We start from the raw sequence: 18,829 nt of genomic DNA, 5'->3' as shown, positions 1-18,829 counted from the left end.
TGACGTACATAGACAGACTCTATAGTTTAAGTCAGTAGTCAATTGTCATTTATCAATATTAAGTTCTCAAAATTCAAAATCAAACAAATTAAATTTAGTGAGGTTTTCTGTTTTGAAGTTTGAACACAATTGTTTTAGTCGATATTTGTTAACTTGCTAAGATTTTTTTAAATATCTAGAACTAGATAATAATAATAAGAAAAGTGTTTCAAAACTAGCAAAGCATGTCAGGTGAGAAACGTGCCACTAGTCCAGAAGGAAGTAAAGATGAGGAAGAAGATTGTTGGATTGGGCCTATGCCCTCGGAGGCCGCAAAACCAAAATCTAAAAAACGAAAAGGTACAATAATACAACTTTTCAAATTCCGTCTTGTATAAATTTAAAACATATATTTCGTTTTTTTTATAACAACACAAATATTAATTGGTGTACACTAATATTAGAAAGGAATAAAAGTAGATTTTGTTTGTCATGAAAAATGTCTAAGCCCACAGATTCCAAGACGAGACATATATATAAACATATAAGAATATATATAGTTTTTAACATATATATTATATCAGTTCTAGAGTTCGAGGAACTGTATTTAGAAAACCTCCCCTCATCAGAGACTTATGAACGCAGTTACATGCACAGAGATGTGGTTACCCATGTTGTCGTAACCAAAACTGATTTTGTTGTAACTGCTAGTCAGGATGGCCACTTGAAGTTTTGGAAGAAGCAGGTATACATTATCATGTAAGCAATAAGCATATAACATTTAGTGTGATGTATTCTGTATGCAATTGTAAATTACTAAGATTTTTATTTATTTTAGGAAGAAGGTGTAGAGTTTGTAAAACACTTTCGATGTCACTTAGCTCCCATCAGCCACATATCAGCCAACAGTACTGGTACACTCCTCTGCACAGCCTCCTCAGAGAAGACTATTAAAATCTTTGATGTAGTAAATTTTGGTAAGTTTGACAAGCTTTTCTGTAGAGAGAGAGAGAGAGAGATGGTAATTAGGCTCTTTTAATGTTTCTCCCTATGAACAATCTCTTAGCTCTATATTTTGCCCATAAAACACAATTATAATATGTCATACTGGTGTCTAAAGTAAAATGAGGATTTCAGTTTCGGATATATTAATAAAAAATACTTGTAATTTACAGATATGATAAACATGATTTCAATAGATTTTGAGCCATACTGCACAGAGTGGGTGCATTCAGCTGGTGATCCTATTTCAACTTTAGCTGTGTGAGTTATATTAAATTACGTTTGTTATATAAAAATAAGATAAAGAATTACATCAATACAAATTTCTTATATTTTTCTATTTCATGAAGATAATATTCTGAACTATATTACTTATTTGGAAATGTTTTAGGTCAGAAAGGAATAGCAACAAAATACATATTTTTGACAGTACACAGACAACCAGTGCTCCTTTACATACATTCTCACAACACCAGAGAGATGTTGCTACAATCAAATATAACCCCATCTTTGAAGTTGCAGTTTCTGTGGACAAGGTATTCTTCCTATTTTTACTTTTATTGAATTGAATATAAGTAAAAAATACTTACATTATTGTACTTTATGCTTCGATATCACAGTTGCATTAGTATGCAAAAACATCACTAAATAGTTTTAGTGATGTTTTAGTCTTGATTTACAAGTCTTTAGAAAAATTATTCTACTGTGTTTTCTACCCTTTGTGATATGATTTTACAGCCTAAGCATGACATTATTTAAAGGTTTTAGCTTATTGACTAGTCATAATTTGAATGAATGTAAAATTAAAAATTCCTCTTAATTTACCTAAAATACAAATATTATTGGTATGACTGATGAAACGCACAACAGACCGATTATGAGTCTAAATGCGGAGCTGAGTTCACCAACCTAACCTATGACTGAAAAATACATTAACTATGATTACAATCCAAGGCAGGTATAGTGGAATACTGGACGGGCCCAAAACATGAATATCAGTTCCCAAAGAATGTTAAATTTACTTCAAAGTTAGACACGGATCTTTTTGAGTTTGTTAAAAACAAGACATGCCCCACTGCGCTGGCCTTTTCGCCTGATGGGATGAAGATGGCTGCTATTAGTCTGGATAGAAAGGTATTTTTATTTACTGATTACTGATATATATCAATCTTTAACATGCATTGTGAAATAGTAAATATTCTGCTATATGTACATTATGAATGAATGAATAGAAAACAAAACTTTTCCCACGTAAACTATGAACTTTTCTCAATATAAATAAGTAAAAATCACTGGCGCTACAAACTTTTTAGGTCTCAGATTTCTGCATCTGTTTCATGATTATTGGTCAATCTAATAGGCAAGTAAATGATCAGACTTTTTTGAGTTCCACACGCCGTCAACACCGTTGTTAAATGCGCACATGAAAGAAAGTCTATTGGTACATAGCTTGAATCGAACCTACGACCTCACGGATGAGAGTTGCAAGCTGAAGCCACAAGGCTAATACTGCTGAAAAAAGCTTAAAAGGTTATTAAATTATATGAATATTTAATCAATAGGTCAGAGTATTTCACTTCCTAAGTGGCAAACTACATAAGGTGCTGGATGAAAGTCTTCAGCGGTTCCAGGAGTTGCAGCATCAGACACAGCAACTGCCCAACATGGAGTTTGGAAGAAGGTAAAGAATTTATTATTTTCTATATTATAGCAATAATCTTAACTTTATCAAAAATCGGCAACTGTGGTTCCACCTGTGTGAAATTGATCGTAGCTTGATATATAACCTATAGCTATTCTCAATAAGTGGAACAAAAATTATTTGAATTGAATTGATTTTTTGATGATTATACCTATTATTATTATTCTTTGACATTGTTTTTATTTTTGAAATTTTTTTTTAAATTGTTGCGAATTCTTAGAGTTTAACTGTTACAAACAAATAATACATTTTCTTACGACCAATATTAAATAGACGTTTTATGATTATTTTAAAAATCCGTGAATGTAATGGAGTTTTTGCTTTCTTATTTTTTGTACATTAGAGCTATTGGATGCTATGTTTTTAATTGTTCCCAATGTTATATTTTCTGTTATTTGGAAAAAATATTTTAATAATAAAATTATTCCTAACAACAATATCAAATCCCTAGTCTTATATGTGTAACTTTTAAAATCTATAATCTATTACAGAATGGCCGCAGAACGTGACCTTGAGAAATCAGAATACGCCCAATTGGCGAATATAATATTCGACACCAGTGGTCATTTTATAGCGTACGCAACAATGTTGGGCGTGAAGTTGGTCAACTTGTCGACCAACCGGTGTGTCGCTATGTTGGGCAAACCCGAGAATTTGAGAGCACTTCATTTGGCTATGTTTCAGGTAAGTTTAATTTTTGTATCTAGTACTTTTCCTCATTCTAGTGGCCTTAATTTAGTTTAGAAAATGATCCCATAGCTATTTGAGTTCCTTAATGTCCTATAACCCCTAGAGAGGCAGAGGGCGTCCACAGTGAGTTTCCATCGCTTTCGGTCTTGAGCCTCGTGTTTTACCTCGTTCCAAGTCTTTCCGGCTTTCTTTGCCTCGTCTGCAACTGTTCGGCGCCAGGTTTGTTTGGGACGGCCACGCTTCCGCTTTTCTTGCGGATTCCAATCAAGCGCCTGCTTGGGATTATGATTGGGATCCCTTCGGAGTATATGGCCTATCCAATTCCATTTGCGTCGCTTGATCTGCTGGCTGATCGGGGTTTCTGGACAGTGTTTCCTTCCTTCCACGTTTCACACCCATAGAGCAGCACAGATTTGACGTTGGATCCGAATACTTAAACCTTGATTCGATGCGTCAACATCCGTAACTGACGGCCGAAGGCCGAATAGGCCGAAGTTGTGCAAAGGTTGCTCTGGCCTTGGCAATGCGCGAAGTGATGTCCGCTTCTGTACCTCCAGTTTCAGACACGACGCTTCCGAGGTAAACAAATTGTTAAACACTTTCTACGTCCTCTACACCCATCCGCAATGGGTTGCGATTCTCAACTCCAAGACGCATTACTTTCGTTTTCCGGGTGTTGATTTTGAGTCCCGCAAATCCCGCCTCGCGTTCCAGGTCGTCCAACTTAGATTGCATGTTGTGGTGCATGTGACTCAGCAGACAGAGGTCATCGGCATAATCCAAATCTTCTAAGATGTTGGTTAATCCCCACTCTATTCCGCGGCGTTGGTTCTGATGTGTGCGATGCATAATCCCGTCGAGAACGACCAACCATCTCAGCGTATCGAAGGTATTTTCGAAGTCAACAAAGGTAAGATAAATCTCCCTCTGCCATTCTGATGCCTGTTGGAGAATGATACGAAGAGTGTTAATTTCGGTCGGTCATGAGCGGTACATGAGCGGTTAGGCCGGAAGCCAACTTGTTCTATGCGAAGTAGAGGCTCGACGGCTGCAGACAACCTGTCCAAGATAATTCTGCAGAAAACCTTGGAAGGGGCCGAGAGGTGGTTCGATATCGATGTCTAGTGGCCTGGGTGGTGGAAATGTGTCTTGCATGGCACCATGCGTAGCTGTGGAACGAAAGGTTTCCTCAAAGTGTTCACGCCAGCGTCGTAGTTGCCCTTCTGATGTTACGATAAGCTGAACATCTTTTGATTTTAGAGGCTTTTCACGCTGACTTCTTTTTCCTGCCAAGATTTTAGTCGCTTTATACAGTTCTCCCATGTTGCCGGTGTTTGCGGCACTTTGAGCGTGGTCAGCAATACCGTCAACCCACAACCTTCTGTCCTTTCGCGAGCTGTGATAGTTTTTTTTACGAATCTGCCGATACTGCTGCCTGAGGTCGGCTTGTAGTAGGTCGTCGTTGGTTCCTAGGTGGATTTCCCTACGGTCGTTTATCAGCTGCCAAGTAGCTTGTGACATCCAATCCTCGCACGAGTGCTTAGTGTGACCTAAGACGAAAGAGCTGGTCTCTGTGTAGGCCACTTTGATGCGTTTCCACTCTCCGTCTATTGAGCCATCGTCGGCGTGAATTCCGGTGAAGCGGTTACGAAGTTCAAGCCTAAACTTGTTAAAAATTTCAGAATCTCGCAGTTTAGTGACGTCAAACCTTCTTCCAGCTCTACAAGGGGCACTAGCTGGTCGCGCAACTGCAACCTTGAGTCGTATTTCGGCAATAACCAGATGGTGGTCGCTGTCAATATCAGCGCCTCTTCGGTTTCGGACATCGAGGAGTGACGAGCGCCAGTTCGAACTGATAGCAAGGTGGTCAATTTGGTTTCTTGTACTTATGTACATCTCTATGAATAAAAAGTGTCCCACCGATGGTCAGGTCATGGTGTTGGCAAAACTCTATAAACCGTTCACCATTCTCGTTCCGTACTCCGAGTCCATGGTTGCCCATGTTGCGCTCACAGTTACTGTTTTCGCTTCCCACCTTTGCGATAAGGTCTCCCATGACGATCACAATGTCTTGTTTCTTAACACCTTTAAGTGGCATTTAGAGCGTTGTAAAAGTCATCCTTGGTGTCTTCCTCAGACGTGTTGGTGGGAGCGTAACACTGCACAATGGAGATCTTCCAGGCTCGTGAGTTGAAGCGGGCCCAAATGATTCGGTCTGAGATCGGTTTCCAGTCCAAAAGACTTTTCTTTGCGGAGTTAGAGAGGAGGAAAGCGACGCCATATTCAAGGTCGTCATCCTCATTTTCCTTACCGGAGTATAAAGAGTTAGGCCTTTGGACGTTCTCAGTTCGCCAAAACCACATCTACGCACTTCACTAAACCACGTATTTGCAGCTTATATCTAATCATTTCTGCTTCTGCTTGTGCTAGTCGAGTGTCGTCGGTAAAAGATCGGTCCGGTTTCTCACGGTTTCGGTTTCTTGAATCGTTGTTGGTTTTTCAGGCAAGCAGGAGATTAATCCACTGTGCCCTAGTCTGATAGTGGGGCTGCCACTTTAGAGCTTCCAGACATGCTCGGTTTTATATGGGTTACCTCCCTAGTGAGTGGATTCTGTTTTAAGGCGCAGAATATTCGCCTTTTACCCTGCATCCTCAGCTCATCTGCAGCTCTAGGTAGTGGGCACGCGTGAGCGTGGCAGCAGCAGGTTCCAGGGTGGACAACTAGGACGTGGAAGGCTCGGGCTGGTCGGGGTTCTGCTTACATTAGTGTTCCACTACATAACACAGCAGAAGGTTTTTTTTTGCTTTTTCTAGCCAATGCTGACCTCACTCCATCAGCGATTTCCACAAACACCAGCCCCAACTTCCCACCCCTATTTGAGCTGGTTAGATACAAATCTTTCTTCTTTGTAATATTATACTCATTGACTCCGCTGGCACTGCAACCCAAGAAGTGTCTGAGCCTCCGAAATGACTCTTCCTGTTCCATGTTGTATAGGTAGATTAGGCTTGCATCTATACAGACTTATTACAAACAAAATGCTAATCTATTATATTACTTACAACGCATATGTTTCAAGGTTTTTTAAATTAAGTAATTTTAGACTGAAATACCATTCCTAATATTCTGTTGTATAGTTTAACAATATGAATAAACCAGAAAACAAAGATACAATATGGCAAAACTTTAAATTATTATAAATCAATAAATCCAAGACCCAAAGTTCACTACTGCCTACTAGTTTTATCTACTAATTATATAGTCTAATTATCTATATAACAATAATAATAATTTATTTTGTTTTATTTTTTAGGGTCGCACAAATCAAGCTAAAGTAGCATCAACACTAGAAATGGAAGGGTCGGAGAACCCAGCTCTACTGACAATCAAAATAGATCCAACATTATTCTGTACTGCATATAAGAAGAACAGGTTTTACATGTTCTCCAGACGAGGACCTGATGATGTTAAGTCTCCTGATGCAGACCGGGATATCTTTAATGAGAAACCTTCGAAGGAGGATATTATTTCAGCTACAGAAGGACAGGGTATGCAACCATTTTAATGAATTGAATTTTGAAAAAAAATGTAACTGTCAACTGTGGCACTCTCAGCTCTGATTTCAATGAATACTTACTTGCACAAAGCCATGACTTGTGGCGGTAATCATGCCATCTATACCACCAATCCGGGAATCGAACCGAGAAACTATTATGAGTTAGCTTATCAGATATTTTTAATGATTAACCTACAATGGAATAAAACTAAACCAAATCTAAGTCCAAACTTCGATAAATTAAGGTAGACCAGGATTCATTCAAATTAAGGTTTCATTTTTTTTTTCCTACCTATATATGGCGTGAAGCATTTGAAGGCATATAGAAAAAAAGTAAATTATTTATAAAGCAACACTATCACACAAATCTAGACAAAAATAGGTTAATTTTTTCACTTATTTAATTACTACGTAATTATTTTCAGGCGTTCAACGTCTCTACGAGCAGGCGATAATACATACGTCCCTCGGCGACGTACACATTCGTCTTTTTGGTAAAGAAGCTCCGCGTACGGTGGAGAACTTTTGCGGGCACGCACGTAATGGGTACTTCAACGGACACATATTCCATAGAGTTATTAAGGGATTTATGATACAGACCGGTGATCCTACTGGTGAGTGTAATCCAGATTCTTAACCACCAATATTTTCTGAGGCCCGAATTATATCGCCAATCAATCTAATATCTTGTTTCAATCCACTTTTCTGTATGAAGATTGACAAAACGAGATTTTTACTTGAGATATGAATTTGGATATGGACCCTGGTCTTGGATATTTTTATTACCTTACAGTTATTACTAATGCGATATACCTACACAATAAAACCTACACCTAGATAACTTTACAATTAAAAATACAATATCAAAAAAATATATAAAATCAAACAATTACATAATATTTACAAAAGAGAGAAAACAATAAAATTTATTCATTACATTTAACTAAGTATACCACATTTGGCTGTGTGGTACATATAGGTACATATATCGCTCGCGTGGGCGGCTCCTTGCTATGTTGGTGTTTGTACGGTACATTATACCATCATATCATCACAAAGAGGTCGAACAGATACTTATGAATATATGTTATAAAAAGGATATACATGTGTAAAAATTTATATGGAACTTCCTAACAATCGAGTAGCCCGCAATATCGCAACTCACAACTCACGAGAGGGAACTTATTGTATCGAAAAAGTAGCATGGGTCTGCCAAGGATTCGCGAATATACACTACAAATATATATATGTAAGAATAAATAAATCAATAATAATAACAAATAACACAAGGTTTAAAAAAACAACTTGGCGAAAGGTCTCCACAGAGTTGCTGAACATATCCATAGAGTAATTTTTCATCACAGTTGTATTTTAAATCCGAATCAACCTGGTAACAGGAAAAACCTTACTCCATCCTGATTTCTCATTATATTCACATTATGCACCCAATCCGTAAGAATTCTAAATAGTCATAACACACCATACTCAGAACAAATAGGGTCCGGTACATAAGTGGATACAAAGGATTCACGCCATACAGAATAATTTATTTTATTCTGTAGCTTCATATGGGGCAGGGCTTGCACCATTGTGTTGCATTCCTAGTGACAACTGACTAGAGAATTGTATAAAGTCATGATTGCACTGATATTCGTAGAGCCATAAGCTACTCGTAATATCCCTAGGTTTCTGTAAGCCTTTTTTCATTGGTGTCGAGTAGTAATTGTCTAGTGCAGTGTTTCCTAACATTGGCCCCCAATTGGATTGGATTAAGGGGGTCAAAAATGGACCATTCGGTTGGATCCATTTTCATTATATGTTTCAAAAAATTTACTATGTTTCGTTAACAATATCCTAGTAATTTCTTCCTAAAACCTATTCTTAAGTGAACAATTCAGTTTTTGACATTAAAGATTATACATTTTTCATGGTGTGGGCGTTAATTTTTAAGAAAGGCTGAGGTGAGGCATGGCTCAAAAAAGATTGGAAAATACTGGTCTAGTGGCTTCAGCGTATGCCTCTCGTTCCAAATCGCACTCGTACGGTAATCATAACGGATCGTGAAGAAACCAGGATTAATTAGACCCAAAGAATTTACTGCATAACATCCCAGAAGGATGATCACCTACATACCGATTACAAAAACAGATTGTGACGAAACATAAAGAAATCTGATTCACTGTGTTTATACATATATATTTTATTAATAACGCCAGAAAGAAAATCTGTAATTGTGTGATAGAAATTGGTATGGGATTTACAAAGAAGAGTGTTGAATTTAAAAAAATACCGAAAGGTAAATTTTTACATAACACCCAATACCTACGTGATTTCTTGTAGGTAAATCCTATGTCGGAAAAATTTAAACTTAAAATTATGTAAAATAATTATAAGTTTATAATAATACAAATAGCTTTAATCCGGTTAAAAAATTGTTTTCTTACAAGGTTAATCCTTTATCATTCCAATTTTCCCCTGAGGCAGAAGCACAAAAGGCAGCACTTCTTAAACGGTGGTTTCGTTTGATAAATCCTAAATACATTTAGACAACATTTTTATAACCCAGAAATCCCATACCTACTTATATTATGAATCAGAAATGATAATGTTTATATAGAATTGATGTTTGAGGATTTTTTAATGTACTATAATGTGAATGTTTACTTGTCTAGTGATGCATTTTTTACATGCTTGTTTGCACTTCCTTACAATTGTAAGTGATTAAAAACTTGTCTGCTCTAGGCTTTTGATTTGGGACCTGATAGTAAATGTAAATTGATATATACCTTCGTAATAATAATAAAAGCCTTTTATTTCAGATTTAATAAACACAATTAAAACACTTAAAGAAATTTATATTCCTATCATTTCATTCTTTAAAATATTTGTCTACCCCTTTTTTGCAAAGGTCTGCTCCAAATCCTGCCATTCCTGCACTATGCCACCCTTTGCCATATACCATATAATGTTCCCTTAATCTGGTCAATCCACCAAATTGTTTTCCACTTTTCTGCTACTCTTGCCATGTCCAATTTTTTTGTTTGTTATTGTTACATCTCCTACCTTAGTTATTTGTTTTAATTATGAATTATTGTTTTTATCTATTATTTTCTTCTTTGACATACATTGTTTCATCAAACTTTGACACACTTGTAGCTTTTGTGGCCGCACCAAGTTTGAGACATTTATAAGTGTATTTGTAATTATTAAGAAAACCACATGGCACTGTATTTTATCCTAATTTCTGCAATTTTTACTTTTAGGTACGGGCAGCGGTGGAGAAAGTATATGGGGTGGCGAATTTGCGGATGAATTCAAGGCAACACTGAAACATGACCGGCCATACACTGTCAGTATGGCCAATGCAGGGCCCAATACGAATGGAAGCCAGTTCTTCGTTACTTTGGCGCCTACTGTATGTATTATGTATAAAAATATATAAGAAAATTAACCGATTTCAAATACCTGTCAACATTATGTACCTATCTGTATATATAAAATTCTTGTGTCACAATGTTCGTTCCCATACTCCTCCGAAACGGCTCGACCGATTCTTATAAATGTTTTATGCATATTCAGTAAGTCTGAGAAACGGCTACTATCTATCTTTCAAACCCCTAAGTGATAAGGGGTGTCCACCCCAAATTTTATTTTTTTGACAAAAAAATTGTTTTTATTTTTTTATGATACGTCATACGAAAATACATACAACCCAAAATTTTCACGGCAGCTAGTAATATTATACATTTATAAATACGTGGATAACTCACAGACTACTGAACCTATGATGATAAAAAGATATCTATATGAGCTTTTCTTGTAAAACATACATATATATATATATATATTACTATGTCACATACATACAGTTCAAACTGATCACTTCCTTTTTTGAAGTTAGTTTATAGTTTATGTTGAATAGTTGTAAAATTGGCTTAACAATTTGCGTCCCATACTAAAACCTATGCTAACTGTCAATGTTAGGTATAATTATTAATTACTCATTTTAATCAAATTAAGCGCATTTCAAATTTGAAAACCTAATAAAATTTTAATGTTTTTTTTCACAGCCATGGTTAGATAACAAACACACAATATTTGGCAGAGTGATTCGCGGTATGGAAGTCGTTCAGAACATCGGCAGTGTCAAAACAAATCCCAAAACGGATAAGCCCTATGATGACGTAAGAGTAATCTCTGTAACTGTAAAATAAAATAATTTATCTAATTAAAAATATTTTTTTGTAAATTTTGTTTTATTATTCCTAACTAGACCTTTGACTGGAATCCCAATATAATTTGAGCAGACTATATATGAGGTTTGATTCGAGGGGAATTAAATTATGTTACCGTATACCACTATACGTATACGTAAGTTAGGGAAAACCTGGAGGAGGTCTTTAGTAGAGTAGAATTTCCAATCAATGATGCTGAAGGAAGTATTAAGAAAATTACATGCCAAAGTCAAAATAACTTCATATAGTAAACGTACACTTATGAACGTCAGAAAAGAAGTTAAATTAATGTACTTATATAATAATTGTAAGTTTTGACAAAAAACAACTGATTGGATATAAACAGGCTTTTATTATTATAGAGCTCGGCTTTGTATGTATATATATATTGTAATTGTGTTCGGAAGAGTATTTCGATTATCATGAGTATTACTTCAAACCAACTTACGATGAGCGCTGTATCGCATTTGGCTAATTAATTAAATGTTGAGAATCGGTTTCACAACACTGCGGAATGGCTGCAGATAATAATAAAATATATTTTGATTAAAATTGAGGAATTTTAATAAACATTTATCTAGGCAACTTTTGTAATGTCAGTGTCAGATTTGTTGTTCATTTTCAAATTAACTAACTATGAAACTACTGATATTGTCTTCTGGAAGAACTTTATATCACCAAAAAAATCTAAATTTGAAATTTAAAATATATTTACACTCTATCTAGTAGTGAGTGAGACTGTGAGATTTTTCTACTTCCCGCTAGGCGACGCTTAAATACATACTATTTAAAATGCGGTTTTAATATTTATTAAATAGGGGGCGCTACTCAGTTTTAATCTTAGTAAGAAACTTTTGCTTGCTGTATATTAATCTGGATTAAGAGCAATAAAAAACATTGCCATTTGGCTGTCTCTGATTAAAATGGCAGCAATAGTGAAGGGGTACAAGGGTAGTAAAATTATTGTATATTATTATATATTTTTGTCTAGTTGCAACCTGTACCTTGTACGCAATGAACACAGTGGAATTTTCAACGTGACTACTAATTAGTCTTTAATGTATGTGCGATAAAAATGTAACGAGCAAGAGAATATAAATACAAAATATTGATATTATAGTTATGCTTCTTTATCATACATATTTAGAATAAGAAATCTTAATTATATGTATCATAATATTATATATTATCCAATATGATCGTAACTATGATAATTTATCGAAAAAATATTCAAGGGCAACATACAATAACAAACGGCTTTATACTGAAAATTTGATGTGCATTATTTTATTTTCCTCGTTGCTGGAGTTTATCTGTTGGAGCGGGAAAGTGTATTGTCGTCTCACTCTCGCCCATGTAGACGCCCCCGTTCCCCGCACCCCGCTTGCGTTTATTTCCCGCCGCCCGACAGTTTGGCGCGGCTACCCCGCCTCCGCTTCGCTTCATATGATTACGTTTCCATTACACCCTACGAAGAATTAACAATGCAATATTAATATGTTTTAAATTCTAGGTATCTTATTTAATATGACATTGCATAAGTTGATTTGATTTTAATTTGTAAGAAAATCCTTACAAAAATATTGCATAAAACTACTGCTAATAACTTATGAATTATTTTTCTATAAATTAAAGGGTTGTAGATTAGGAGAATGATTTATTAAAAGTTTCCTACACTTTATATATCTAGTCCAAGATAAGGCTTGTAATTGATTATTTCTTAGTACTAGTAATATACGAATATTACTTATTAAAACTAAATTAATTTTGAGAATCGTTATCGCAAGTATAATGGAAAAGGTGCCGTTGATTCTCGGTAATCGCACCAAGTCGTAAACAGCCCGCTGTGGCCTCGCGCTTCGTACGATCCATGTCCCCGCCAATAGCGACCAAGTAATGCGTCATGTCACGTCATTTTCCACCAATCGTTGATCGAGTAGATCACGCTAAAGCTAAAAATAGCTTATCTGAGTCATGAAATAAAAGCAGTGGTTGTTTCTTGACAATGTTTAGAAACAAGTGAAACGTCGAGCGTACTGCACGTACGCTCTCGGATGGTAAAGTTTTATTCGTGTTAAGTGAGTTCAGTGATACCGACGTATTCGGTGCTTACACATGGTTCGTTCCGGCCACGGGATGGAGACCACTTTCTATGACGAGCAGTACCCCCTCAGCGGACCCGTTGAAAATCTTAAGAGATCACTCACGCTGGATCTGGATTTCGGACGAGGCAAGCGGTTGAGGAATGGGGCACCCGTGCTATCCTCTCCCGACTTGCAGCTCTTGAAACTGGGATCGCCAGAGCTGGAGAAGCTGATCATGCAGAATGGCATGATCACGACGGCCACGCCAACCCCGGGCGGGCCTGTACTGTTTCCCCCCGCGGCCCCCACCGAAGAGCAGGAGATGTATGCGCGGCCATTCGTCGAAGCGCTCGACAAGCTGCACCACAGCGAACCAGCGCCCAACGCGAGGATTATTTATGCCGATCTAGATCGCCCTCTAGACCGGTATCCCACGCCCGTCGTTAAAGACGAGCCCCAGACGGTGCCCAGCGCTGCCAACTCGCCCCCTCTCTCCCCCATAGATATGGACACCCAGGAGAGAATAAAGCTAGAACGCAAGAGACAGAGGAACCGAGTCGCCGCGTCAAAATGTAGACGACGAAAACTAGAACGCATTTCAAAGCTGGAAGAAAAAGTGAAATTACTGAAGGGGGAAAACGTGGAGCTAGCGCAGATGGTAGTAAAGCTGAAGGACCACGTCTCGAGGCTGAAGCAGCAGGTGCTGGAGCATGCCAACGGCGGCTGCCACATCGACACGCACTTCTGAGCGCGCCCAGCCGCCCTCCCCCACATTCCATGCTAGTCGCGCCCGCTCGGACGCAGCATACAAAGCGATTTGTGATCTTAATTTAATCGTGTATTATATAGTTAACTCTAGTGTAAGGTGATTTAAGGTGTTGTGCAGAACCTCCGCTTGTTGAAAGGATGTACTTAGCGAGTCACAACTTTAGTTTCTTTTGTAAGTCGCTGTTTAATTTTCCTTGTATCAGTATTGCGTTGTCTCATTTAGAATAGTGTAGAAACTAGAAAGGATAATCATGCTACGTCATTCGACTGCGAACTGAACGAGACTGGTGCGACGTTGCCGTTTCTACGTTCTGTTTTCCGTTTCTGTGGTTTTGAGGATACAAATAGCGATTTTGGGATTCCCATTGTTCAGTTGCGTAGCGAGTGACCTGACTGAAAGATTAATATTTTGTCCGCACGCTTTGCATAATAAGCAGATGCACAAATTAACAAACAGAGAGGGGCTATTTGACAGAGCCGAAATGTCGTAGGTACGACAGAGACGAATATATGGTGGAGTCGGCAACGGCGTATGATAAAGTCACGAGCGGATGTTCTGCTAATTAAAATTCCGCCTGCGCCGCCCTCGCGGAATGGCGGCCATGTGTTCGGCAATCGGACGTTCCGAATCACGTTTTGTTGCACAAGGTTAACTTTTTCATCGGCAGATAGCGCTTCAGCGACTGATGAAACAGTTGATATGCTCGATAATTACACAAAAGCTCGTGTGAAAGACTGATCGTATGTGAGATCGTGCGAGTTGAGTTGTGAGATGTAGGAGTTGAACTGACCCGGTGCTCTTTAGAGGTCTTAATGAGGCCGTCCGATTATGTGTGACGTATGAATGTTGAATGCTAGATGAAGCAGATGGTTGTTTTGCGTGGAAGAGCGATGTATTTATTAGTGAGAATGAATAATATTAGTATCAAGTAGCAATCTCGAGTGCCTACGCTTTTAAACGGAAGCCTTTAATTATACGTTTTTATTGTTTTTGTTACCATTAAATGAGCTACAGTAAAAATTATCTGTACCATTGTCTTCTATAGGTTACTATAAGTAAATATACCAACTAACAGTTGATTGTTATTATATATTATATCGGGGTGCCAGCCGGTCCATGTTGTTTAATATATGTATTTGTGAGAACCACGATAGTCCCCGGCGGGCTAGCCCTTTTGTATTATTTTTATACAGAAAGATTTCAGAATGTTAACAATAATTTGTAAGTTTATAAATAAAAGAACAGTTATAACTTAAATAATATATTTCTATGAGTGTAACAAATTAAGTATATTGTTTTATACTGAATACATATTGTATGACGATGAAGAATGGAGAAGAATAAATTATGAAGATTATTATACCATTTAATATTTTCTTTTATTTACCCATTTGAAGAGACATTAGTGTGCTCATTTATTTATAAGAGTGAAATTTGGGCATTAATATTTCACGGCAAATATTTGGTTACATTTCTGTTACATTAGATTCTCTTTTTAACGTTATGACGTAAATAAGAAAGTGGCAGACAGTCTGTGCCAACTGACATTGAATTAAAAATATTCACAATTGCATCATAATGTGTAACTCGGTGTGAACTCTGAATGAATTGGCAAAAATACAATGTTGATAGACGCTCAGGCTGATTTTTAAATCTTATAATAAGATACCTAGTTCGGATATTTTCAATCTATGCAAATGTTGAATATACAGTTTTGTTATAGAATTTTTATTCTAATCCTAATATATCCTATAACTCCTTTCAGTACCATTTTTGTAAGTAGTTGTCAAATGAATAAAAACTTTTTTTATGATCGCAACCCCTTGACGGGTTCCCTTCCCCGTCAAAGACCTACAAAGTCCAGTCCAGTATTTTTCAAATATCTCTATCCGTGGCTTTTTCCCTTCGCTTCCTGGTAACGCTTCTATATATTTCCATTCACATTTTTTAGGGTACCCTCCTCCTGTTGGTCCTTTTCATATAGTTGTCTTTAAAATCCACCTTTTATCTGTGCATCTTGTCATATGTATGTGTCTTGCCCGTTGCCACTTCTGTTTTCAGGCATAATTTAAGACATCTATAACTTTTGTTATTCTTTTTTTTAATAAAACAAGTAAATAGGCCAAATTAGTTTTAAGAACCGATAAGTAATGGGGAAAACTAATTTATTATAACAACAGCGTTTCAACACGCACATTGCAAGACTCAGCAATACCACACGATATTAATTAGGCGTCTGATTAATGTTTTCATGGAATTTTATGGATAAACACGGAAATTGTTTAAATATTACTAATTATTAAGGATTATTTGTTACATAATTCGTTGAGTTAATTCGTGGAAAAAGTGATACCTGTATCTCGATAAGTTATATTCCATAATAAACAATTTTTTTAAACCAAAAAGAATTTTTCAAATAATAAATTTTCTGTTTGCCAGTTCATTTCATTTAATTTGTTTCCAACAAAACACACACAGAAACATATAAAATAACAATAATCAAAAAGAAAAATAAATAAAAAATAATAATAATAGAGAGATAACAATTTTTTTAAAGAAAAAGGTTTAATTATGTAATGCGTGTGGGCTGTGGTTTTAATTGGCCCTGGCTCAGCATTTTGCTGAGGAGCAGAGTTGTTACACAGCGCTGGTCATTCTGCCAGAGACCACAGCAGCTACTTTGCGCCTCAGTCGTAAAAAAACAAATAAGAATCTAATACTCAGTAGACATAAATAATAATAATAATAGTTCACACACGCACTGACTAATTAATCCTTATTTACTTTATACTTTCCTTTATCCTTAATCGATTTCATTTTATTATTACATTACACCTGTACCCTGCTTTGGCCGTTTTTTTTTAAACATTTATCGTCCTGCGCATGACTTTCCGAAAAAATTTTTTTTAAATTAAAACCAATAGACACTAAGATTAGGTCCTTCAACAGACGAGATAGCTCAATAATAGACTACATGTCTTCTACTTTCGTAATAGATACAAATTACTGCTCTCAGCATCTAAAATTGTTCCTCATTTATATCAATGAATAATGTGGGATGAACCTTAGAAATTGAAAAATTTTGTCCTTTGCTGATGACGCAGCCTTGATGTTCCATGGTCAACATTGGTTTAAGGCGTAGCTGGGTCTGAATTTGGTATCTGATTTGATATATACCAGTTCTCTGGCCCTTAACACCGAAAAGACCAAATTCATGACCTTCGCAATAACGAAGCGTGAAATTCCTTCTGTTCCTGCTCTTGTGTCACATGCTGGTTCATGTATAATCAAAGTGCAATGCGGACGAATAATGTGAAATACTTGGGAGTTATGCTAGATAACAATCTTAACTCTCAAGCTCATTTTGACCTACTGACAGGTAGAATTAGAAAATTGATTTATATATTCAACATTTTGATGCACATTGCTAATTTCATATTAATAAAAACTGTCTACTTGTCGCCATGTCAATCCATTCTGAGCTATTGTATACATGGAGAGGCTCCGCAAAAACCCACTTTTTGACAATTTCTTTCAGAGGGCAATACTCAAGGTTAGTGCTTTCCTACCCTTCATTTGTCCCACGTCAGAGTTTTCCAAATGTTCATTCTTGCCACAATTCTACGCAAACACGCGCTTATCAACTATGATCATTACCTCAAATAAGCGTAAAGGTACAGTGTGCCCTACAAATCCCTTTCGCACAAGTTTTGCCCAGAAATTCTTGTTTTTTCGGGGCATTACTTACATAATAAGGTCAACAAATACCTCTCCATATATCATCTAACATAATATGAGTGCAAGATACGGTTGCAGTGTGGCTACTGGACCTCAAAGGTATGCCTATGAGGATACAGAAAAATTGCTAACCATAATTAAATAGTTGCGTATAAAGTTGACTCTAAATTCAATGATAAAGCTTAGGTATTCATTTATATTAAAATAGTGTAAAGTTTGTTAGATTAACAATTATGTAATACTACATACATATACACACACATGCACATGTGGTTCCCTTATATATATATCATTAAATATATTGTTTTTTGTAGTTACTGTTGCATCCTATTGTAATAATAATTGTTTATTCTCTCTAAATTTTTCTGTGGTTTTTACGACTTTCTGTCTCACACAAACAATCATTTCTCTCAATAGAGGAAAGACAATTATTTATTTATATAAATAAAAGTAATGTACTAAGTTTTTGTGAGAAAATAAATAAAATAAAGATAACATTATGTTAATCTTCAGTTCTTCCAACAAATTTAAGCTTTAGGAGAATCCTATAGAACTTGGCAGAGAAATACTGAATAACATAAAGCAAGTGTGTCACGGATAACATAGATAAACATCACTAAATATAACGAAGGTCGTTGATGTACTGTGGAGTGCCAAATCTGTCAGTTCCGGACATCCGAATACCAATGACTAATTAAATCTAACACGTTTTGTTTTTATTACAACTCTGATAGTCACGTACTGTTGAGTTTGTTTTATTGAATGTTCAGTATAAAGAATAACAATTGGTAAGCAGTTCTTATTATTTTAAATAAATATATTTATTAGATACATCTGAGTCAAAGCTTAATTCAATGTGTTTGATGTTATATACATTTTAAACAGACCCTTCGACTATAATTAATAATCGCATGTTGGACGGTATATCTAAAAATCCTCTTATTTAGTTTACCATCGAAAATCCTTCCAATGCCAATTCTCCTAATTACTAAATTACTTTCGCAGATTTAGAGGGTAGAAACCCCCTAAACTTGCCGTCTGTTCACTTTAAAAGTGATTGATAATATGTGGAA

The 18,829-nt window shown here is 36.3% G+C and overlaps 2 protein-coding genes across 2 annotated transcripts; both read left to right on the top strand.

The window, feature by feature from the left end:
• The first annotated feature begins 83 nt into the window (after positions 1-83).
• Positions 84-11,179, top strand: LOC123716552 (peptidylprolyl isomerase domain and WD repeat-containing protein 1). The gene is made up of 12 exons (XM_045672352.1): positions 84-339; positions 564-724; positions 818-956; positions 1,155-1,242; positions 1,373-1,517; positions 1,936-2,115; positions 2,544-2,662; positions 3,175-3,367; positions 6,688-6,922; positions 7,356-7,544; positions 10,194-10,345; positions 11,001-11,179. The coding sequence occupies exons 1-12, from the start codon at positions 225-227 to the stop codon at positions 11,142-11,144; spliced, it is 1,860 nt and encodes a 619-aa protein (XP_045528308.1). The 5' UTR covers positions 84-224; the 3' UTR covers positions 11,145-11,179.
• A 2,005-nt stretch (positions 11,180-13,184) lies between these two features.
• Positions 13,185-15,388, top strand: LOC123716299 (transcription factor jun-D). Its single transcript, XM_045671967.1, has one exon. The coding sequence runs from the start codon at positions 13,281-13,283 to the stop codon at positions 13,995-13,997; it is 717 nt and encodes a 238-aa protein (XP_045527923.1). The 5' UTR covers positions 13,185-13,280; the 3' UTR covers positions 13,998-15,388.
• Positions 15,389-18,829: the final 3,441 nt, after the last annotated feature.

The sequence above is a fragment of the Pieris brassicae genome, chromosome 11 (assembly GCF_905147105.1).
Source record: "Pieris brassicae chromosome 11, ilPieBrab1.1, whole genome shotgun sequence".
NCBI classification, from domain to species: domain Eukaryota; kingdom Metazoa; phylum Arthropoda; class Insecta; order Lepidoptera; family Pieridae; genus Pieris; species Pieris brassicae.
This window is presented reverse-complemented; position numbering and strand designations above follow the sequence as displayed.